Raw genomic sequence first — 20519 nt, 5'->3', positions numbered from 1 at the left:
GGGGGGAGCTGGGGAAAGCCCATCAAGTGCTCTGTGCATGGGTGTCATTACCACTATGATTTACATTGTGATGTGAGACTGTAATGCACCAAGAAAACTATAAAAAATGCTGGGAATACCACTCAGTGACAGAATATCCCTAAATTCAATCCTCACTGCCAAAAAGCAAAACAATAACAACCCAAAAGAACTCCTCAGAAACAAGCCTACAATAGATCCAGATATGTAAATTTGAAACTTGACCTCTTCAAAGATTTGAAAGATAAAATTTGGAATTGCAAGAGAGCTAGAAATAATATAGAATAAACAAATGGAAACAGTTAACGGAGGGGGAGATTAACTAAAACAATAAGGCCCTGGGTTCAGTTCCCAGAACCACCTCATAACAAAAGAGTTTACAGATAATATCCATTTGAAGACAAACAACAAACTAAATACAGATTTGAAGAAGTGATGGAAAGTACAGAAAATACAGGCGTGCTGGCACACACCTGCAATCCCAGTACTTGGGAAGCTGAGACAGGAAGGCCAGAAAGCCAGCTCAGCAACTCAGCAAGGCCCTCAGCAACTCAGTGAGACCCTGTTTTGAAATAAAATAGGTCTGGGAGTGTAGCTTAGAAGTACAATACTCCTGGGTTAAATCCTCACTACTAAAATAATATAATATAAAATAAATAAAAGGGACTCAGCTAAAAAGCTCAGGGGAATTAAACATGAGTACCAAAAAAAAAAAAAAAAAAAAAACGAGAAAGAAGAGAAAATAAGCCTTTTCACACAGACATTCTAGATGTACTCAAGAGATACGAGCCCTCATGTGAGAGGACTGAGATGCAGGCTCCTGCTTGAAGGGTGAACGAAGCAACTCTGACTCCTGAGAAGCAGCTTGGAATGCCAGGCTGGGAGGCAAGCACACTTCCTCTAATCAGGGAGCTATGAGTCTTGTCAAGTTCCCTTCAAGGATGGGAAGCAGCTCCGGGCCTCACTGAATGCCCTTCCCAGCATAGACATCTCTCAGAAAACTTACTGGTATGATAAACAGCTTAAGATGTTATGAGCGGTCACAGGCGTTGTTTGTTTCTAATTGTAAAACAAAGAGTTGCTTTGAGACTTGTCCTTTGGCTTTACTCACACACATCCATTGTTGCTTTAAGACAACCTTGTAATTTGTCTATGGATCCCATAGAAGCTTTCTCTATAAAAGTCTGATTGCTCTTTCAATAAAACATGCAGTGTACATGAAACCTGCATCCCCTGTGTCCCGTGAATCGGCCTTACCCTTAGGTCTCCAGTGCACTAGACACTGACATCCTCATATCTACCAAAAGACATGTACAAGAATATTCATAGAAAATTTACCAGAGTAAAAAATTAGAAACAATCTAAATGTCCCTCAACTATATCCATATAAAAGAATATTCACAGAATTAAAAGTAACTACTGGTGTAGAGAATGGGAATGAATCCTGAGACATGATCATGAAACAGAAAAGATTCGAAAGGCTACATGCTACACCATTCCATTCTTTAAAGTTCAAGAATGAGCAAAACTAAAGCACAGTACTGAAAGACAGAACAGTGGTCACCTCTACCTGAGACGGGCGGGGTATTTACTGACAAGGCAAGGGCACCAAGTGTGCAAGAAGTATCTGAATCTTCATCCGGATGAAGACCCTGGTCATGATTTTTATGTGTTAAAACGCATAAAACTAGCCGAGCATGGTGGCACGCACTTGTAATCCCAGGACTTGGGAGGCTGAGACAGAAGGATCGCAGGTTTGCGGTCAGCCTCAGCTACTTAGTGAGGCCCTCCACAACTTAGTGAGACCCTGTTTCAAAATAAAGAATAAAAAAGAGGACTGGGGGGTGTACCTCTGGGCTACCCTCCCAGACCTATTTCTTTGGAAACAGGATCTCGCTAAGTTGCTGCGGTTCTCATCAAACCTGCAATTGTCCTGTCTCAGCCCCCCAAGTCCTGGGATTACAAGTGCGTGCCACCATGTCTGGCTAAAAACAAGTTCTTAAAGAGATATAATAGCTGAGAAATTTCAAATGGTAATGTAAGACACCAATTAAAGAGATTCAGGAAACCTTATAAGTACCAAACAGGAAAAATACACCTCATCTGTATATTAACACAGTAAAACTACCAAAAACAAAAGAAAAAGACAAAGAGAACATAGTCAAAGAGAAAATGACATTTTTCCTTCAAAAAAAGTAACAATAAAGCCAGGGTATGGTGGCCTACATTAGTAATCCCAGGTACTTGGTAGGCCAAGACAGGAGGATCAAAGGCAGCCTTGGCAACATAATGAGATCCTGTTCCAAATAAGAAACAAAATTGGGCAGGGTGTAGTTTGGAGGTAGGATGTCTTTGGGTTCAATGCTCAGTCACACACACACACACACACACACACACACACACACACACACACAAGACTGATGTCTGACTACTCATCAGAAACATGGAAGCCAAAAGCAATGGAATGATAACTTGAAAATACTGAAAGAAAATAAATAAATGCTGAGAATTTTGCTCCTGGTAAAATATGTCTAGCTTGAACTAAAGTGGAAAGAAAAAAGTATCTCTGATAAACCAAAATATAAGAGATGGACACTTCTAGTGGTGAGATGAACTCTCCACTATGACTTCTCTCCCACTGATTATAACTAAAAACTCAAGATAAAAAACAAAAAGCAACTACTTGAGGACTCTGAAAAACAGATAAAAGCAGATACACAGGGGAGATAAATTAAATCCAGAAGAAGCAATTTATATAGGAGGTTCCTGTTATGAGGCCAAACGCATAGCTCTGGAAGCTGAACCAGCACTAGAAGAACTAGCACTCAGAAGGCAAAGGAGTCCTCCAACAGAGGACTAATGTCTAGAATATACAGAGAATTCGAGAAACTCACTAAGAAAACAACCCAATCAAAAAATGGCCAGGTGAACTCAAGAGACACTTCACAAAAGAAGAAATCCAAATGGCCAATAAATGTATGAAAAAATGTTCAACATTATTAGCAATCAAAGAGATGCAAATCAAAACTACCATGAGATTTCACCTCACCCCAATTAGAATGGCAATCATTCAAAGTATGGAGAATCCTCAGAATGCAAATGAACCTACGATATGATCCAGCAATACCACTTATAGATATCTACCCAAAAGAATTGAAACCAAATGACCAAACTAATGCATGCGTATCCATGTTCACAACCACTGAATTCACAATTGCCAAACTATAGAACCAGCCAAGATGTCCATCAACAGATGAAGAGATTATAAAACTATGGAATATGTATGCAATGGAATTTTATTCAGCCATAAAAAAACCCCCAAAATCACGTAATTTGCAAGAAATGACTGGAACTGGAGAACATTATGTGAAGTGAGATTAGTCAGTCAGAAAAAGTAAAAAATCAGATGCTCTCCTAATATGTGGATGCTAGGGAGACAAAGGGTCATAGGAAGAACTCTAGATGAAGAAAGAGAAACCACAGATAAGCAAATAAGGTGACCTAACTTAGGGGGTAAGAGGGAAATTCCCTAATGTAAATGACATACACTAACAAACATATCAAAGTCAATAACAAACCAAACATGAGAAGGGGTGAGGGAATGGGGTGGGAATTGTGGAAGGGCTAAATGAGTGATGTGTGCATATATGCCTCTACCATCTTATACCCCAGTAAGATGTATGACTACAATGCACCAATAAAATTTTTTTAAAAAAGAAGGCAAAGGAAAACTTGAGCATTGAACCCAAATAGGTTGACCGCCTCCTAAAACAAACCAAAAACATTCTCTAGAGGCTTTAAACAGATCCCAGAATCTCACAATAAAATACTCAAAATTCCCAAGATGCTATAAAAATATTTGACACAGGAAGAACCATGAAAATGTGACCAATTCTCAAGAGGAAAGGAAATCAACAGATGACAACCCATGATAACCCAGGCTGGAATTATCAAAGACATTAAAGTATCCACTAAAACTAAGTTTCATGAGGCAAAGGTTAATGCTCTGAAATAAATGCAAAGATAGATCTCAGCAGAGAAGTAAAAAGTAAAATAGAACTAAGTAAAAAAAAATTGTAGAGCTGGGTATGGTGGTGCATGCTTGTAATCTCAGTACTTGGGATGCTGAGACAAGAAGATCGCAGGTTCAAAGCCAGCCTCAGCTACTTAGTGAGACTCTGCTTACAAATAAAATATAAAATAGGTTTGGGAGTGTAGCCCGGAGGTAGAAGGTCCCCGGGCTCCTCAGTACCACAAAAATAATAATATTTTTTTACTATACATCAAAGTGTAGAATTTGGCACAAAACTGGACAAACAGACCAATGTAACAGAACGTCGTAAAACTAACACCCCAATACACACATGCACACAACATCTCAATGGCCAACAAACATGAACACTGCTAAACAACTTCAGTGGTCATCAGAAAATGCATATTAGGCCACCACAATAAAACAGCCCTCCTTACACACCCACCAAAATGGCAACTGATCAAAGCAACTCAACAAAATGCAGGTTTTCAAGACTTCACGTTCTTCTTATATAATGTTGGTGAAATAAAAATTGGTATCACTAAACTATTGAGTGTTATTATCAACTAAAGTTGAACGTATATTTTGAAAATTTTCTTTCTTTCTTTCTTTCTTTCTTTTTTTTTTTTTTTGCAGTACTGGACTGGGAATTAAATCAGGGGCACTCCACCACTGAACTATTTCCCCAGTCCTTTTTATTTTTGAGTCAAAGTTGAGTAGGCTGGCCTTGAACTTGGGATCCTCCTGCCTCAGCCTCCCTAATCACTGGGATTGGAGAGCTGCACCACCATAACCAGCTTATTTTTAAAATTCAATTTAAGCAACTTCACAAGTCAGGAGTAGTGGCGCATGACTGTAATCCCAGTATTTGGGAGGCTAAGAAAGGAGGATCAGAGATTTGAGGACAGCTTCAGCAAGTTGTGAGGCTCTCATTAACCTAATGAGATCCTGTTTCAAAAGATAAAAATAAAAAATAGGGTTTGGGTGTGTAGCTTGGAAGTAGACTGACTCTGGGTTCAATCCCCAGTACCAAAAATAAATCAATGAATAAACAAACAAACAAACAAACAGCCCCATTATCCCTTCCAGCTCACATTCTAAAAGCCTGTTTACCTGATGGCTTGAGTCCTCAGTGCTCTGCTTGATGAAGTCTTCCAACTCCTGTTTATCTTTCATTGTCTTCTCTAGCTGCTCATTAGCTTGCCTTAGCATCAGCTGCAGTTTCTTCACCTATACAATTTAAAGTCAATTAAAAAAAAAAGTAAGAACCAGGTTTGTTTGTTTGTGTTTGAAGTGATGGGAACTGAACCCAAGTTCTCCCACATTGTAGGCAAGGGATCTACACTGAGGTATATCATCAGTCCCAAATTCTTTTATGAGTCTAGTATAAAAAAAAAAAGTTTAAAAATCTTACCTAAAGCAAGGCATGACACACTTGTAATACCAGTACTTGGGAGGCTGAGACAGGAGGATTATGGGTTTGTGATGAGCCTCAGCAACTTAGTGAGACCCTGTTTTAAAAACAAAAATAGCACTGAGCGGGTAGCTTGGAGGCAGAATGCCTCTGGGTTCTATCCCCAAGTACTGGGAAAAAACAAAACAATACAAAAAACCCACCTAACTCCAGAGTCTTTTTAAATCTTTTCCCCCCCCCTGAGAAACATCATATATTTGTCAAATAAGGTAGATGAGATGAAGGACCTCAAGAAACAACTATGCTATGCTTTACAGTCAACAAATCACTTTTTTTTGGGGGGGGTGGTACTGGGGTTCCTGGAAGCCCTTCTACCTCTGGGCTACACTTCCAGACCTATTTTTACATTTTTTATTTGGAAACAGGGTCTCCTAAGCCAGCGCGCGCGGCTGGCTTCGAACCTGCGCGATCCTCCTGTTTCTGCCTCCCAAGCGCGGGGATTACAAGCGTGCGCCACCACGCCCGGCAACAAATCACTTTTATAACATAAGCTCACTTGAAAACTGCTGCTTCACTGGGCCCTCTCAGGTGTAACAAACTCCCTAGGTCTACTCCATCCACTGCCTTCAATCTACAAATTGTACAAATGTGAAATATAATGATTCTTCACTTAAGAGCTTTCAATGCCTCCCAGAGTCACTGGGGCCCAACCTCGACCTCTCCCGTCACCGCCCCTCAATGACCTCATCCTGGCCTTTGCAGTTTCCTTTCCAGTTATAACACCCCATGCTGGCCACATGGACCCACACACTTCCTAGAACACATGATTTTCTTTCATTACTCTTTTCCTCTGACATCTTTCCTGTCCCTGATTTCCTTTTCTTTCCTTCTCTACTTCTTCTCCCAACTAATTCTGACTTGGGCTCTAAAATAGGCGTGGCTCAAGTGTTGCTTTTCCCGAGTCCACGGTGAACTTGGATGCCCTTCTCTAGTTCTAGACATACATCTCCAGAAACAAACCACACTGGACTGATGTTTTCTTTCACAACGCTGAACATTCCTTACAGGTTAGTATCTCTTCTAGCTGTATCTGAACTGCCAGTGCCCAGCAACATGCCAGGCACAGATGAGGCATCAGGAAATACCCCAGAGATAACGGAGGAGTTGGCATGGTGGGACATGTCAGGAATCCCAGGGCTAGGGAGCTGAGACAAGAGGGCCACAGGCCAGCCTTGAGAACTCAGTGAGGCCCTCAGCAACTCAGTGAGAACCTGTTTCAAAATTAAAAAAAAAAAAAAAAAATTAAATAGGGCTGGGGGTGTAGCTCAGAAGTAAAATGCCCCTGGGTTCAATACCCAGAACCACCAAAAAATAAATAATAAAAAAAGTAAGAAATAACTAAGGACTCCAAAACAGTACATTTCCACGCCACAGTACAAAGGCCCACGGTGTAAGTTTATGAACAGCTTTAGAAACTAACCTTGGTCCTACCTATGAAAAAGGCATGTGCAGGAGCTCAGTACCAATAACATTTAAAATATTAAACCATCACCCTAATATGCCAAATGCTCTTTTAAAGACTCAGAAAACCATCTTCCTAAGAACCAAAGGATAATTATGAAGTGGATTAAAAAATTATGTCTATGTCTTCTGCCAGGCATGGTGGCACATGCTTATAATCCCAACATTGGGAGGCTAAGACAGGAGACTCACAGTTTGTGGACAAACTCAGCTAATTAGTGAGGCCCTTTGCAATTCAGTGAGACCCTGTTTCAAAATAAATAATAAGAAGTAGTGCTGGGGGTGTAGCTCGGAGGTAGAATGCCCCTGGGTTCCATCCACAGTACATACACACAAAAAAATGAAAAAAAAAATATGTCTTCCTTACACATGCTTCCAACAAGACTACTCTCTTGAAATTCTACACTATTTCCTAAATGGTATCAAGGTACTCATTATTCAACACTGTATTTGGAAAAGTATTTAAGACTTGTCAATCTAAGCATACCAAATCTACCAAACTTAATTTCTGTGACCCTACCAGTGAACCTTAACCAATTTAACAAATTTATGACAAGGTAATAATGAAGATTCCAAATCCCGGTTATTGACATTCAATGAAGGTTTCATTTTATCAGAGACAATATTCAGCCTCTTCTCTCGCGCCTCTCCTTATCATGAAGAATCCTCCAGGTGTAGAAGTCATGCCAGCCTCGTGGGTAGGCAGTGAGTGGAGAGGGAAGGGTGGGGGAGGAGAAGAGGCGCTGCTCCTCCAAGAGCAGCCATGGCACACGCGGCACTGGCCTGTTAATGGGGCACGAAGCAGAGCCCCACCAGCCCCCCCCAGAAATGTAATGACCACTGCACATGCCACATTACTTCATATATATTTTTTTCTTTTTTTGTGGTACTGGGGATGGAACCCAGGGGCTTTCTACCTCCGAGCTACACTCCCAGCCCTATTTTTTTTTTGTCTTTTTATTTTTGAAACAGGGTCTCACTGAGTTGCGAAGGGCCTCGCTAAGTAGCTGAGGCTGTCCAAGAACCACAATCCTCCGGTCTCAGCCTCCCGAATGCTGGGATTACAAGTGTGCACCATCATGCCTAGCTACTTCATAATTTAACAAGAGAGATATGCTTTGTAAATTTAGCAGTGGGGCAGGGAGGACAATTATGCACCTTCAGTGAAAACTACAATAGTTTCACCTATTTGGCATATCCAAATAAAACTCACCTGGTCTCTGGTTTCAGCCTCTTGAATTTGAATTCCTTGTAACTGTTTTTCATAATTGGAACACATATCACAACGCCTACCAAGTTTATTTCCAGCATTATGTACCTGAAGGGCATCAAAATTACCTCTTATCAGGTAGAACAAAATAGTTCTACATCACATTCTTAACACATGCATTGTCTTACTTATGTTAATTACAGCATGGAGTTTCTCCAAGGACTTACAAAAGTTGCATTACAGTTTCAGATTCTAAAAAGTCATAATCACCAGTTCTGAGGGAAAAACAAGGGACACAACACCAAGAGGAGGCCAAGGACCACAAAACACCACATTTAAGGAAACCACAATACAAGCTAAAGGTGCTACCCTGTAGCATTCACAACCCAGCCAATAAAGAAAGGTAAAAAACAAACACAGTGCCAATCCCCATTTGGCCGGCTTAGTACCTATTACAAAACAGATTTGAAGGTGTTAACTAGCATCTTCTCATCAATGTTTTGCATGAGACCAAAGAGAATAGTTTCTTTCAAGCTTAATAGGATACTCCACTAACTGATCAAATGCTTCCTTAAAGAGAAATAGCCCAAGTGAGGGAAAGCACTGCAAGTCAGAAAACCTAGCTAGAGCCGGGCCTGGTAGCACATACCTATAAACCAGTACTTTTGGGGGGCTGAGACAGGAAGATCATGAGTTCATAGCCTCAGCTACGTAGTGAGGACCTCTGCAACTTAGTAGGACCCTGTTTAAAAAAAAAAGAAAAGAAAAATAATTAAAAACAGGGCTGGGGGTGTAGCTCAAAGGTCGAATGGCCCTGGGTTCAATCCCCAGTACCTTAAAAAAAGAAAAAAGAAAAAAAAATCCTAGCCAGGCATAGTAGCATTACTTAGGAGGCTAAGGCAGGAGGATTGCAGGTTTGAGGCCAGCCTCAGAAATTCATCAAGGCCATCAGCGACTGAACAAGACCCTACCTCAAAATAAAGATTAAGAAGGAAGGGGGTGTGCTTGGAGATAGAATGCCCCTGAGTTCAATCACCAATACTTAAAAAAAAAAAAAAATCAGAAAACCTGTTTTCTTGTTGTTGTTTGTTTTTGTTTTTGTTTTTCAGGTCTGGGGATGGAACTCAGAGCCATTTAACTTCCGAGCTTCATCCCCTGCCCTATTTTTTATTCTTTATTTTGAAAAAGGGTCTCACTAAGTTTCGGAGGGCCTAAGTAGCTGAGGCTGTCCACAAACCCAAATCCTCCTGTCTCAGCCTCCTGAATGCTGGGATTACAAGCGTGCGTCACCACGCCCAGCTAGAAAACCTGGATTCTAACCCAAGTTCTGCCACTAGGTCAAGAACACTTGAGCAGTGCTTAATCTTTCTGAGCTAGTTTTCTAGCTCGCTTGTAAACCCCACGCTTGGGAGGCTGAGACAGGAGGATCACACAGGGTCGCAGCCAGCCTCAGCTACTGAGTGAGGCTCTCAGCAACTTGGTGAGACCCTGTTTCCAAATAAAGTATAAAATAGGTATGAGAATAGAGCCCGGAGGTAGAAAAGGCCCTGTGTTCCACCCCAGTACCACAAAAATAAATAAATAAAGGTGGTCTTCTTTCTCTCCCATATTGTCTACCTTCTCTGTAAGTCCACTCTCTTTAGCAACTGCTAATAAGTATTTGCTTGAAACCTAAGGTAAAATGAGTAAGTGTGAATCCTGGAATGCACTCAGTGTTAGAGAACTGCTAACATGTTGAGCTCCTCTAACTTAGCAATGCCCATCAGGCAGGCGGCTCCAGCCTTTGCAGTGTGATTTCAGGTAGAGAGGCTCAGAGCCAACCCCTTTAGACACTCGGCTCCTGCTCTGTCACAATAATGTGGAAGAGCCAAAGCAGATTCCGACAAGGGAGATAACAGGAGTTGACATTTCCTTGCTGACCCCAGGAACTATTTACTGAAGGACCAATAAATCCCAGGTCTACCTTTTGTCTCGGAGTAAGTAAGAGGAAGTAGGTCAGAACAACGCACCTCTTTCTGCAGGAGATTCCACTCCGTCTCGCTGACTAGGCGGTAGCCACTGGGGGACACGAATGTGCTCTCCGCGCCCTGGGTCACACTGGAGAGGAGGGATGCGGTCTCTTCCTGTTCTGGCGTCATCGCCTTAATTGCTCGTTCTTGATCTTTGGTTAACATGAACCCACTTGGCATCTGCAGTGACCCAAGGGATGCGGTATCAAAGTTCTCAGACACCGAATCTGCGCCTACCAGTGGTCCGAAATCCGACTCGTCCAGGTTGCCAGCTGACTTTGCTTTGTAGTTGTAGCCTAAAGCTTTGGACTGCAACGAGCCTGAGGTTCCCAAGCTGTCTGTAGACTGTGCTCTCCGGAGTCCGTCTTTAAACATGTCATTATCCGATTTACTGAAGGGATCTCCAGATGGTAATAGTAAGTCCGCATCTAAAGAATGGACAGAACCATGTGTGCTGTCTAACTGCTCCTGAAATGTGAAAAGAGACACTGTCAAGTTAGACAATTCCCTACAGCTCCACACATTAAATGTATTTGCCAGGTTACACATGACAATCATTAATATACTGCCTTTTTTTTTTTTTTTTTTTTTTGCAGTACTAGGGGTAGAACTCAGGGGTGTTCTACCTCCAGGCTACACCCCCAGCCCTATTTCTTTTCTTTTTCTTTTTTTAAATTTTTTATTGGTGGGGAGAAACTGGGCCCAGTAAGACCCTGGATCCCGGGCAGAGGTCGCGCGGGGCACGCTGGAACCTGGAACAGCCGGGGCCCAGGTTGCGGGACTCTGGGCCCTGGGCTGGGCTGCGCAAAGCACGCCAGACCCCTGGAGAAACCAGTCCCAGTAAGACCCTGGGTCCCAGGCAGGGGTTGCGCAGGGCACGCTGGAACCCGGAACAGCCAGAGCCTGGGTCGTGGGACTCTGGGCCCCGGGCCGGACCACGCGTAGCACGCCAGACCCCTGGAGAAACTGGGCCCAGTAAGAGCCTGGGTTCCGGGCAGGGGTTGGGTGGGGCACGCCGGACCCTGGAACAGCCGGGGCCCGGGTCGCAGGACTCTGGGCCCCAGGCGGAGTAGTGCGAAGCACACTGGACCCATGGGGAAACAAGGCCGGGTCACAGTGCTACTGAGTGCCTGATCCCATTACCCCCTCAAACCACACATACTGTCTTCTCTTATTTAAAAAAAAAAAAAAAAAAAAAAAAGGAAAAGAAAAAGAAAATAGAAAAATATCGGAGAGGGGTTAAGAAGGCCGTTGAGGATGCCAGGATACTGGAGATGCAGACAAAACTTATCCAAATGAACTAGAACTTATGGAAAAATTCCCCGTGAAGGAGGACTGCTGTTTCTATATATTGTTAAGAATCTCAGATATCACCTGTAAGGAGAGAGTTTAGTGGAGATCAAGGAGAAAGGCGGTGTTGAAAGCGGTCTCCGCGATGGTGGTGGAGACTTGTATTCAGGAAAAGGAGAAATTGGATCCTACCAACCTTATTTCTTTGGAGAAATTACACCAAATGTCAAATGCTACCGTCGCGCGTGCTTAGGAACACTGGACAACATTCAGAGTGGAAAAAGAGCTTGGGAAAGATTTGAAATGGTGGAGGCAGTGGCAATGGCAGTGGCCAGTACTCAGGGGAGGCAGAGATCTGATGCATTATACCCGGAACCTTTGAAATAATAACCCCAGAGGCAGAATGCTACCACCACGCACTCTCGAGAACATGGGACAATTGGTTGGGTGAAGAGGGTGCTCGGAGTGAAGCCTGCCGAGGGGTTAGACCGGTGCTGGGGCCAGCGAGGCTGGCATCGGAGCCTTCCATGAGGCAAGGCCGCTACTGGGGGCTCCAAGGCTGGGATTGGAGCCTGCCGAGGGGTTAGGCCGATGCTGGGGCCAGTGAGGCCGGGATCGGAACCTGCCACGGGGTTAGGCCGATGCCGGGGCCAGCGGCCAGCATCAGAGCCTGCCGTGAGGCAAGGCCGGTGCTGGGGCCTCTGAGGCCGGGATTGGAGCCTGCTAAGGGGTTAGGCCAGTGCCAGGGCCAGCGGCTGGCATCGGAGCCTTCTGTGAGGCAAGGCCGCTACTGAGGCCTCCAAGGCTGGGATCGGAACCTGCCAAGGGGTTAGACCAGTGCTGGGACAAGCGAGGCCAGCATCGGAGCCTGCCATGAGGCAAGGCCAATGCTGAGGCCTCCGAGGCCGGGATAAGAGCCTTCCGAGGTGTTAGGCCGGTGCCGGGGCCAATGGCCAGCATCGGAGCCTGTCATGAGGCAAGGCTGGTGCTGGGGCCTCTGAGGCCTGGATCGAAGCCTGCCGAGGGGTTAGGCCAGTGCCGGGGCCAGCAGCCGACATCGGAGCCTTCCGTGAGGCAAGGCCGCTACTGAGGCCTCCGAGGCCGGTATCAGAGCCTGCCTTGAGGCTAGGCCGGTGCTGGGACCAGCGAGGCTGGGATCAGAGCCAGCTGAGGAGTTAGGCAGGTGTCGGGGCCAGCAAGACCAGAATCGGGGCCTCGCATGAGGCAAGGCCGCTGCTTGAGCCAGCGAGGTCTGGATCAGTCCACCGGGTAGCCAGGCCACTACTGGGGCCGTCAAGAGTGGGATTGGTACTTGCAACACGGCATGCACAGAGAAATATCACAAAATTAAAACCAGATGCTTCCCCTAAGCAGCAAAAACTAGAAGGAAAGGGGCAACAGGAAGAGCTCGAGCTATAGAAAGGGCCCTATAGTGAAGCAACTAAGGAGACCAATCAGAGGGTATGGAATAGGGGAGGATGGAGCCTCTTTAAAACGCAGGAGGTACATAAACAAATGTATCAAAGTTAATCACCAAACAAGCATGGGATAGAGGGAGGGGGAGGGAATGGGATGGGGGCTGGATGAGGGCTAATTGGATGATGTGTGCTTGTATATCCTCTCAAGGCTTGTATTCCAATGTGATATACGATTACAATGCACCAATTAAAAATAAATAAATAATTTTTATTGGTGCATTATATTCATCATCATATTGGGGTAAAAAACTTGTGTGAACATACATGTACACATCACCCATTTAGCCCCTACCCAATTCCCACCCCATTCCCTCCCCAGCCCTCCTTCCCTTGCTTGGCTTAGTGGTTGGCTTCGATATGTGTAAGTACATTGTGTGTTTTAGAGAATTTCCTCTTCCCCTCTCCCATCCCCTCATTTAGGTTGTCTTGTTTGCTCCTCTATAGGATTTCCTTTTTCATCTAGAGTTCCTCCTATGACCCATTTCTCCTTAGCTTTCACATATTAGGGAAAGCATCCGATTTCTTATTTTCTGTGACTGACTAATCTCGCTTAGCATAATGTCCTCCAGTTCTAGTTTTTCTTTATTTTTGAAATTGAAACAGGGTCTCACCAAGTTGTGGAGGGCTCACTAAGTAGCTGAGGCTGGCTCAAAATTACAATCCTCTTGTCTCAGCCTCCCAAGTGCTGGGATTACAAGCGTTGGCCACCATACCCGGCGCCTGTCTTTTCTTAATTACTGAACATTTGAGTGTCTTCTATATGCTGGGCACTAAAGGAGGCACTCAGAATGTAAGCAAGCAATATATAAATGCTGATCTCACGATTTTTGCAGTTTCTTGAAAAAGACAAACAAGTAAGCAGGCTTTTCAAAACTATATTTAACAAAATGTTAGGCTAATGCTATGAACTGCATGCTCAGACAGCTCAAGGGCAAAGGTGGAGCTTCACTAATCTGCTGAGGGCCTTGCTAAGTTGCCGAGGCTGGCCTCAAACTTCAATCCTCCCATCTCAGCCTCTGTAGAACTGGGAATACAGGTATGTACCACCATGCCTAGATAATATCCACTTTTTTTTTTTTTTTTGGTGGTATACTGAGGATTGAACCCACGAGCATTCTATCTCTGAGCTACATCTCTAAGCCTATTTTATTTTCTATTTTGAAACAAGGTCTAACTAAGTCATGCAGGGTCTTGCTAAATTGCAGCTGGCCATGATCCCACAATCCTCCTTTCTCAGCCTAAGTACTGAGATTATAAGTGTACACCCACACACCTAGCACCACTCAATTTTGTGTGTGTGTGTGTGTGTGTGTGTGTGTGTGTGTGTGTGTGGTACTGGGGTTCCTGGAAGCCCTTCTACCTTCGGGCTACACTCCCAGACCTATTTTATATTTTTGAAACAGGGTCTCTTACGCCAGCGCGGCTGGCTTCGAACCTGCACGATCCTCCTGTCTCCACCTCCCAAGCGCAGGGATTACAAGCGTGCGCCACCACGCCCGGCCACCACTCAATTTTTAAAACAATTATAATAGAAGCCATTCACATTTCTAAAGGCAAAAGGTAGACCACTGCCACTACACAACACAGTTTCATAGTTGATGGCGAAATAAGAAAAAATAACACATCTTTCTTTTTTGTTCATTGTTTGGTACTGGGGATTCAGCCCAGGGGTATCTTACAACCACACCCAACTTCAAAATAAAAGTTTAAAAGGGCTGGGGAGCCAGGCACAGTGGGGCACATGCCTGTAATCCCACAGTACTTAGGAAGCTGAGACAAGAGAATCACAGGTTTGAGGCCATCCTCAGCAATGTAGCAAGGCCTTGTTTTAAAATAAAAAATAAAATGGGACTGGAGGTATAGCTCCAAGCTAAAACCCCTCCTTGGGTTCTATCCTCAGTATCATAAAAAGGGGGAGGGAGGGCTAGAGATACATTCCAGTGGTAGAGGCCCTGGATTCCTTCTGATGGGAAGGAAAAAAATATACCAAGAAAATAATCAACATATCCATAATGATTTCTGCACAAGGAAAAAAATATGTAACACTACTTAATAAAAAAATGTAAAGTACTAAAAATCAGAGCCACCTTGACAACCACTGTGGCACTCACGGTTTTTAATTTTCTGAATTTCATGATGTTTTACTATCTTGGAGTTTCTGAAGGCTAGGGAGAAACTTCACCTCTCAGAGATAGCTAATGCTTAAAGGTAATAAACCACTCACCTGCTTATAAATATGCCTTTCATTTGTAAATCAACCAATCTAATACTCCACCTCCTTTCCCTTTCTGATATTAAGCTACTTCTCTCCCTGCCTTAAATGACCCCAGAACAGGTACGCTCTAATTCCCAAGCCTGTGGGAATTACTCAGCCTGGCCATCCCCCCTACCCTTCCTTGCTTCTCCTAGGGAAATTTCAGTGGCGCCCTGACCCTGCTTCCCATGTTCTTTCTGCCTCCAGACTTGCTCTGATACTTCCCCCATGAGGCCCTACAAGATATGCTGTGACTCTCATTTCTAAGGAAACGGTGAGCCAGGGATGTAACTCAGCAGCTACTCAGCATGCAAGAGCCTTGGGTGAGCCAGGCCTAGTGGCACACTCTTGTGATCCCAATATTTGGGAGGCTGAGACAGGAGGGTCATGGTTCACAGCCAGCCTCAGCTACTTAGTGAGGCCCTTTGTAACTCAGTGAGACCCTCTTTAAAAATAAAGAATAAACCGAGCGTGGTGGCGCAAGCTTGTAATCCCTGTGCTTGGGAGGTGGAGACAGGAGGATCATGCAGGTTCGAGGCCAGCCATGTGGCTTAAGAGACCGTTTCCAAATTTAAAAAGTATAAAATAGGTCTGGGAGTGTAGCCTGGAGGTAGAAGGGTTTCCAGGAACCCCAGTACCACCAAAAAAAAAAAAAAAAAAAAAAAAAAATTTAATGAAAAAATTTAAAAATAAAGAAAAAATAGGGCTGGGAGTGTAGCTAGGAGGTAGAATGCCCCTGGGTTCCATCCCTAGCACTGTTAAAAAAAAAATAATAATAATAATAATAAGCCTAGGGTTAGAAAAAAAAAAGTGTAGCCGGGTGTGGTGGCGCACGTTTGTAATCTCTGCACTTGGGAGGTGGAGACAGGAGAATCGCGCAGGTTCAAAGCCAGCCGCACTGGCTTAAGAGACCCTGTTTCCAAATTAAAATATAAAAAAATAGATCTGGGAGTGTAGCCCGGAGGTAGAAGGGCTTCCAGGAACTCAGTACCACCAAAAAAAAAAAAAAAAAAAAAAAGCGTAGCATTAAACTGTTCGTTTAACACTGGGTGTGGTGGGGCACAATGGTAATCCCCGCACTTGGGAGGCGGAGACAGGAGGGTCGGTCAGGTTTGAAGCCAGTCTTGCTGGCTTAAGAGACTCTGTTTCCAAATAAAAATATAAAATAAAATAAGTCTGGGAGTGCAGCTTGGAGGTAGAAAGGTTTCCAGGAACCCCAGTACCACCAAAAACAAAACAAAACAAACAACAACAACAAAAAAAAACTATTCTAACAGCATTGACCTTTCTATGTTGTCACTCAGCCACATTATAAATTAATATGTGGGCACAAATTAGTAGGGAATTAACTGGCTAAAGAAATTGCAGTACATTTAGATGCTGAAATTCTGTCAGCCAAGAAATGTCTTTTTGGGGGGAGAAGGGGAACTTAATAATGTGCAAAAACCTAAAGATTTAAGTGAAGGAAAATATACATAAAACATGTAGTCACAATATGAAAAATGTTTTAAAAGTACAAATAGAAACATATTTATATTATCTCTGGAAAAGAAAAGAGGGAGAAGATAGGACATACATAAATTATAGAGAAGGTTCTCTCTGGGCGGAAGCATCTATGTGGGCTTTTCTGTGCTTTCCAAATTTTCCAATTATTACTATTTTTTGTTTGTGTGTGGTACTGGGGATGGAACCCAGGAGTGTACCTCTGAGCTATATCCCCAGCCCTACTTTTTTATTCTTTATTTTGAAACATAGTTTCACTGAGTTGCAAAGGGCCTCACTAAGTAGTAGCTGAGGCTGTCCACAAACTGTGATCCTCCTGTCTCAGCCTCCCAAATGCTAGGATTATAAGCATGCACCACCATGCCCAGCTTCCACTTACTTTTATAGCGAGGAAAGCATATTCTAAGCCAGGCATGGTGGCACACACTTATATTCCCAGCATTTGGGAGGCTGAGACCAGAGGATCGTGATTCACAGACAGCCTCAGTTACTTAGCGAGGCCCTTGGCAAATAAGTGAGATCCTGTTGCAAAAATAGAAAGACTATACAAAATAGGGGTTAAAGTGTAGCTCAGAGGTACAATCCTCTGGGTTCCATCACCAGTACTGCAAAAAATAAAAAATAAACAAATAAAAAAGCATATCCTAAGCATCAGGTTAAGGAAGATATGAGGTCCTACAAATTCCAAGTGTCAACAGCAATAAATCTAAGTCTCCAAAGCATTCCACATGCATTTTAAGTCACCAGCTAGCTGGGTATGGTAGTGAGAACCTGTAATCCCAGCATTTGGGAAGCTGGGACAAGAGGATCACAGGTTCACAGCCAGCCTCAGCAAGCAGTGAGACTCTCATCAATCTAATAAGACCTATTTCCAAATAAAATAAAATAGGGCTAAGGGTGTAGCTCGGTGGTAGAATGTCCCTGAGTTCAATCCCCAGTACTAAAAATAAACATAAGATAATAAACCACCAGCTAAAGTAAACTGTCATTATTCTCAACACAAAACAATTATACTCAACATTCAAACTAATCTGAAAGCCTAAAAGATATTTCAAATGTTAGGAAATACTGTTATATACAATGTTATATTGATCTGCTAAGATACACTCAAAAATAAAAACTATAGTATTATAAATCAGGAAACAAATTTCCCTTTCCCGTTTTTTTTTTTTTTTTTTTTTTTTCTTTCAGACATTCCTTTCTAGAATGACTTGGTAGAATGACTGCATAAGGCAAAAACTTGGCTGTAACCAAAAACTGAGACATTCTCCTGGGAGTTTAACTATTAAAAAAACACACAACAGAATTAAGCCAAGTGGTTCTCAGCATATGCTCCAAAACAAAGAATGTACAAAAACAACTACATCATACTTTTCAGTGTCTATGAGGATTTTTAAAAAGTATTTTAAAGTTGGGAATGGTGGAACACACTTGTAATTCCCTGTATTTGGGAAGATGAGAGAGGAGAAATATAGCTGTGTCCTGAGAATTTAGTGAGACCATCCGCAGCTCAGGTACTTTTTCAAAATAAAGAATAAAAAATAGTGCTGGGGTATATGCAGAGGCAGAGGCAGAATGTCCCTGGGTTCAATCCCCAGGACTGCAAAAAAAAAAAAAAAAAAAAAGGTTTTTAGTGCAAATTATATACAAACATGAAAATACAAGCGGCTAGGAAGCAGATTATACAAGGCACAGAGTGAATCTGCAACCTAAACAGAAATGTGACATCTCTGAAAGTGAAGACTGTTGCCCCAATTTAAATGAAAGTTGCTCACCAAGCTGTAAGGAGGTGGGGGTTAGGAAAATGTGTAGAAAATTTTCTTTCTTTCTTTTTGTAATGAGGATCGAACCCAGGGCCTCATATATGCTAGGCAAGCACTCCACCACTAAGCTATACTCCCAAGCACCCTCAGTATGAAATTATAAGCAGCAGAAACAACATACACAAGGCATATTAGCATAGACCGTAAGCAGACATTCCTGGGTAGATGACTGCATAAGACAAAAACCATGGAGTATTTGGCTGTACCCAAATACTGAGACATCCCCCTGGGAGAACAGCAGGTCTGGATATAACCAAATGAGAGCAGGGGATAAGGCAGAAGGGTCATTCAACTGGGAAGGCCCGCGTAGGCCAAACTAGGGACTTTTCTTTTTTTTTTTTTTCTTTCTTTCTTTCTTTCTTTTTTTTTTTTTTGTGATACTGGGGTTCCTGGAAGCCCTTCTACCTCTGGACTACACTCTCAGACCTTTTTTTAATATATTTTTTTAAATTTGGAAACAGGGTCTCTTAAGCCAGCAAGGCTGGCTCTGAACCAGCGCAATCCTCCTGTCTCCGCCTCCCAAGCGCAGGGATTACAAGCGTGCGCCACCATGCCCGGCCTACTTTTCATCTTAAGGGCATTTCCTTCACTGAAAAGGAACTAGCACCATCAGTTCTGAATGATGAGCAGAGGGATTTCAATATTCAGAAAGACAGCGTAAGAGCACATACAAGTGAGCGCCGTGCATGGTGGTGCACAACTGTAATCCCAGTACTTGGGAGGCTGAGGCAGGCAGGTCCCAGTTTCAAAGCCAGCCTTGGCAACTTAGTGAGGTTCTCAGGAACTTTGTGAGACCCTGTTTCCAAATAAAAAATAAAAATAGGGCTCGGTATGTAGCCCAAAGATAGAATGCCCCTGGGTTTCATCCGCAGCACAAGGGACGGAGGGAAGGAGGGAAGAAGGAAGGTGCATGCCTTCCAGAAGAAGGAAACAATATGTAAGGGTATAGTGTGACTTGGTACAATAACCAATGTGTTCAGCATTCTTGTTATGAAGAGTCTCGGTGGTCTGAGTCAGGAAACTGTGAGCAGTGATGTAGGTAATGGGGTCAGTGGTGGTGTTTGAGTAAAGGAGTGCCTAACTGCAGCTTCACTTAAGAAAATGATATGGCACCAGGCATGGTGGCACACGCTTGTAATCCCAGCATTCAGGAGGCTGAGACAGGTGGCTTGTGGTTCACAGACAGCCTCAGCTACTTAGTGAGGCCTTTTGCAACTCAGTGAGACCCTGTTTAAAAAATTAAAAGACTAGCCGGGCATGGTGGCGCACACTTGTAATCCCCGCGCTTGGGAGGCTGGCGCACACTTGTAATCCCCGCGCTTGGGAGGCTGAGACAGGAGGATCGCACAGGTTCAAAGCCAGCCTCAGCTACTTAGTGAGGCTCTCAGCAACACAGTGGGACCCTGTTTCCAAATAAAATATAAAATAGGTCTGGAAGTATGGCCTGGAGGTAGAAAAGCCCAAGTTCTACCCCAGTACCATAAATTAGACACTCAGCTGGGAGTAGTGGCGCACCCTTTTAATCCCAGTACTTAGGAGGCTGAGAGGAGGATCACAGATTCCAGGTCAGCCTCAGTGACTTAGTGAGGCCTTCCACAATTCGTGAGCTCCTTTTTCTAAAAAAGAATAAAATTTAGGGCTGGGGGTGAAGCTCGGAGGTAAAATTCCTCTGTGTTCAATCTCTAGTAGAAGAAAAAAAATAAGTAAACAAACAAAATAAAATAAACAAGACATTCAAATTATTAGCAAAATTATTCACATCAAAAAACATTTTGCAGCCTGATGTGGTGGCATACACCTGTAATCCCAGAACTTTTGAGGCTGAGACAAGAGGATTGCAGGTCGAGGCCAGCCTCAACAACTTAGTGAGATCCTACTTCAAAATAAAACTAAAATAAAGCTAGGGTGTGCTCAGAAGTAGAATGCCCCTGGGTTCAATCCCCACTACCATAAAAAAGCAACAACA

At 43.4% G+C, this 20519-nt stretch overlaps 1 protein-coding gene across 4 annotated transcripts in view; it reads right to left on the bottom strand.

Moving 5' to 3' along the window:
- Positions 1–20519, bottom strand: part of RABEP1 (rabaptin, RAB GTPase binding effector protein 1) — a gene marked incomplete at both ends in the record, with an annotated part of 120002 nt that overhangs the window by 20928 nt on the left and 78555 nt on the right. For all 4 annotated transcript variants that reach the window (XM_080712196.1, XM_080712197.1, XM_080712198.1 and 1 more), the window contains 3 exons: positions 5165–5281; positions 8200–8304; positions 10206–10673. In XM_080712196.1, coding sequence (XP_080568322.1) covers positions 5165–5281; positions 8200–8304; positions 10206–10673 — 690 coding nt within the window. The remainder of the gene's footprint in view (positions 1–5164; positions 5282–8199; positions 8305–10205; positions 10674–20519) is intronic.

The sequence above is a fragment of the Muscardinus avellanarius genome (assembly GCF_963383645.1).
Source record: "Muscardinus avellanarius genome assembly, chromosome: 16".
Lineage (NCBI taxonomy): Eukaryota > Metazoa > Chordata > Mammalia > Rodentia > Gliridae > Muscardinus > Muscardinus avellanarius.
The sequence above is the reverse complement of the archived record's forward strand: the minus strand, read 5'-3'. Positions and strand labels throughout refer to the sequence as shown.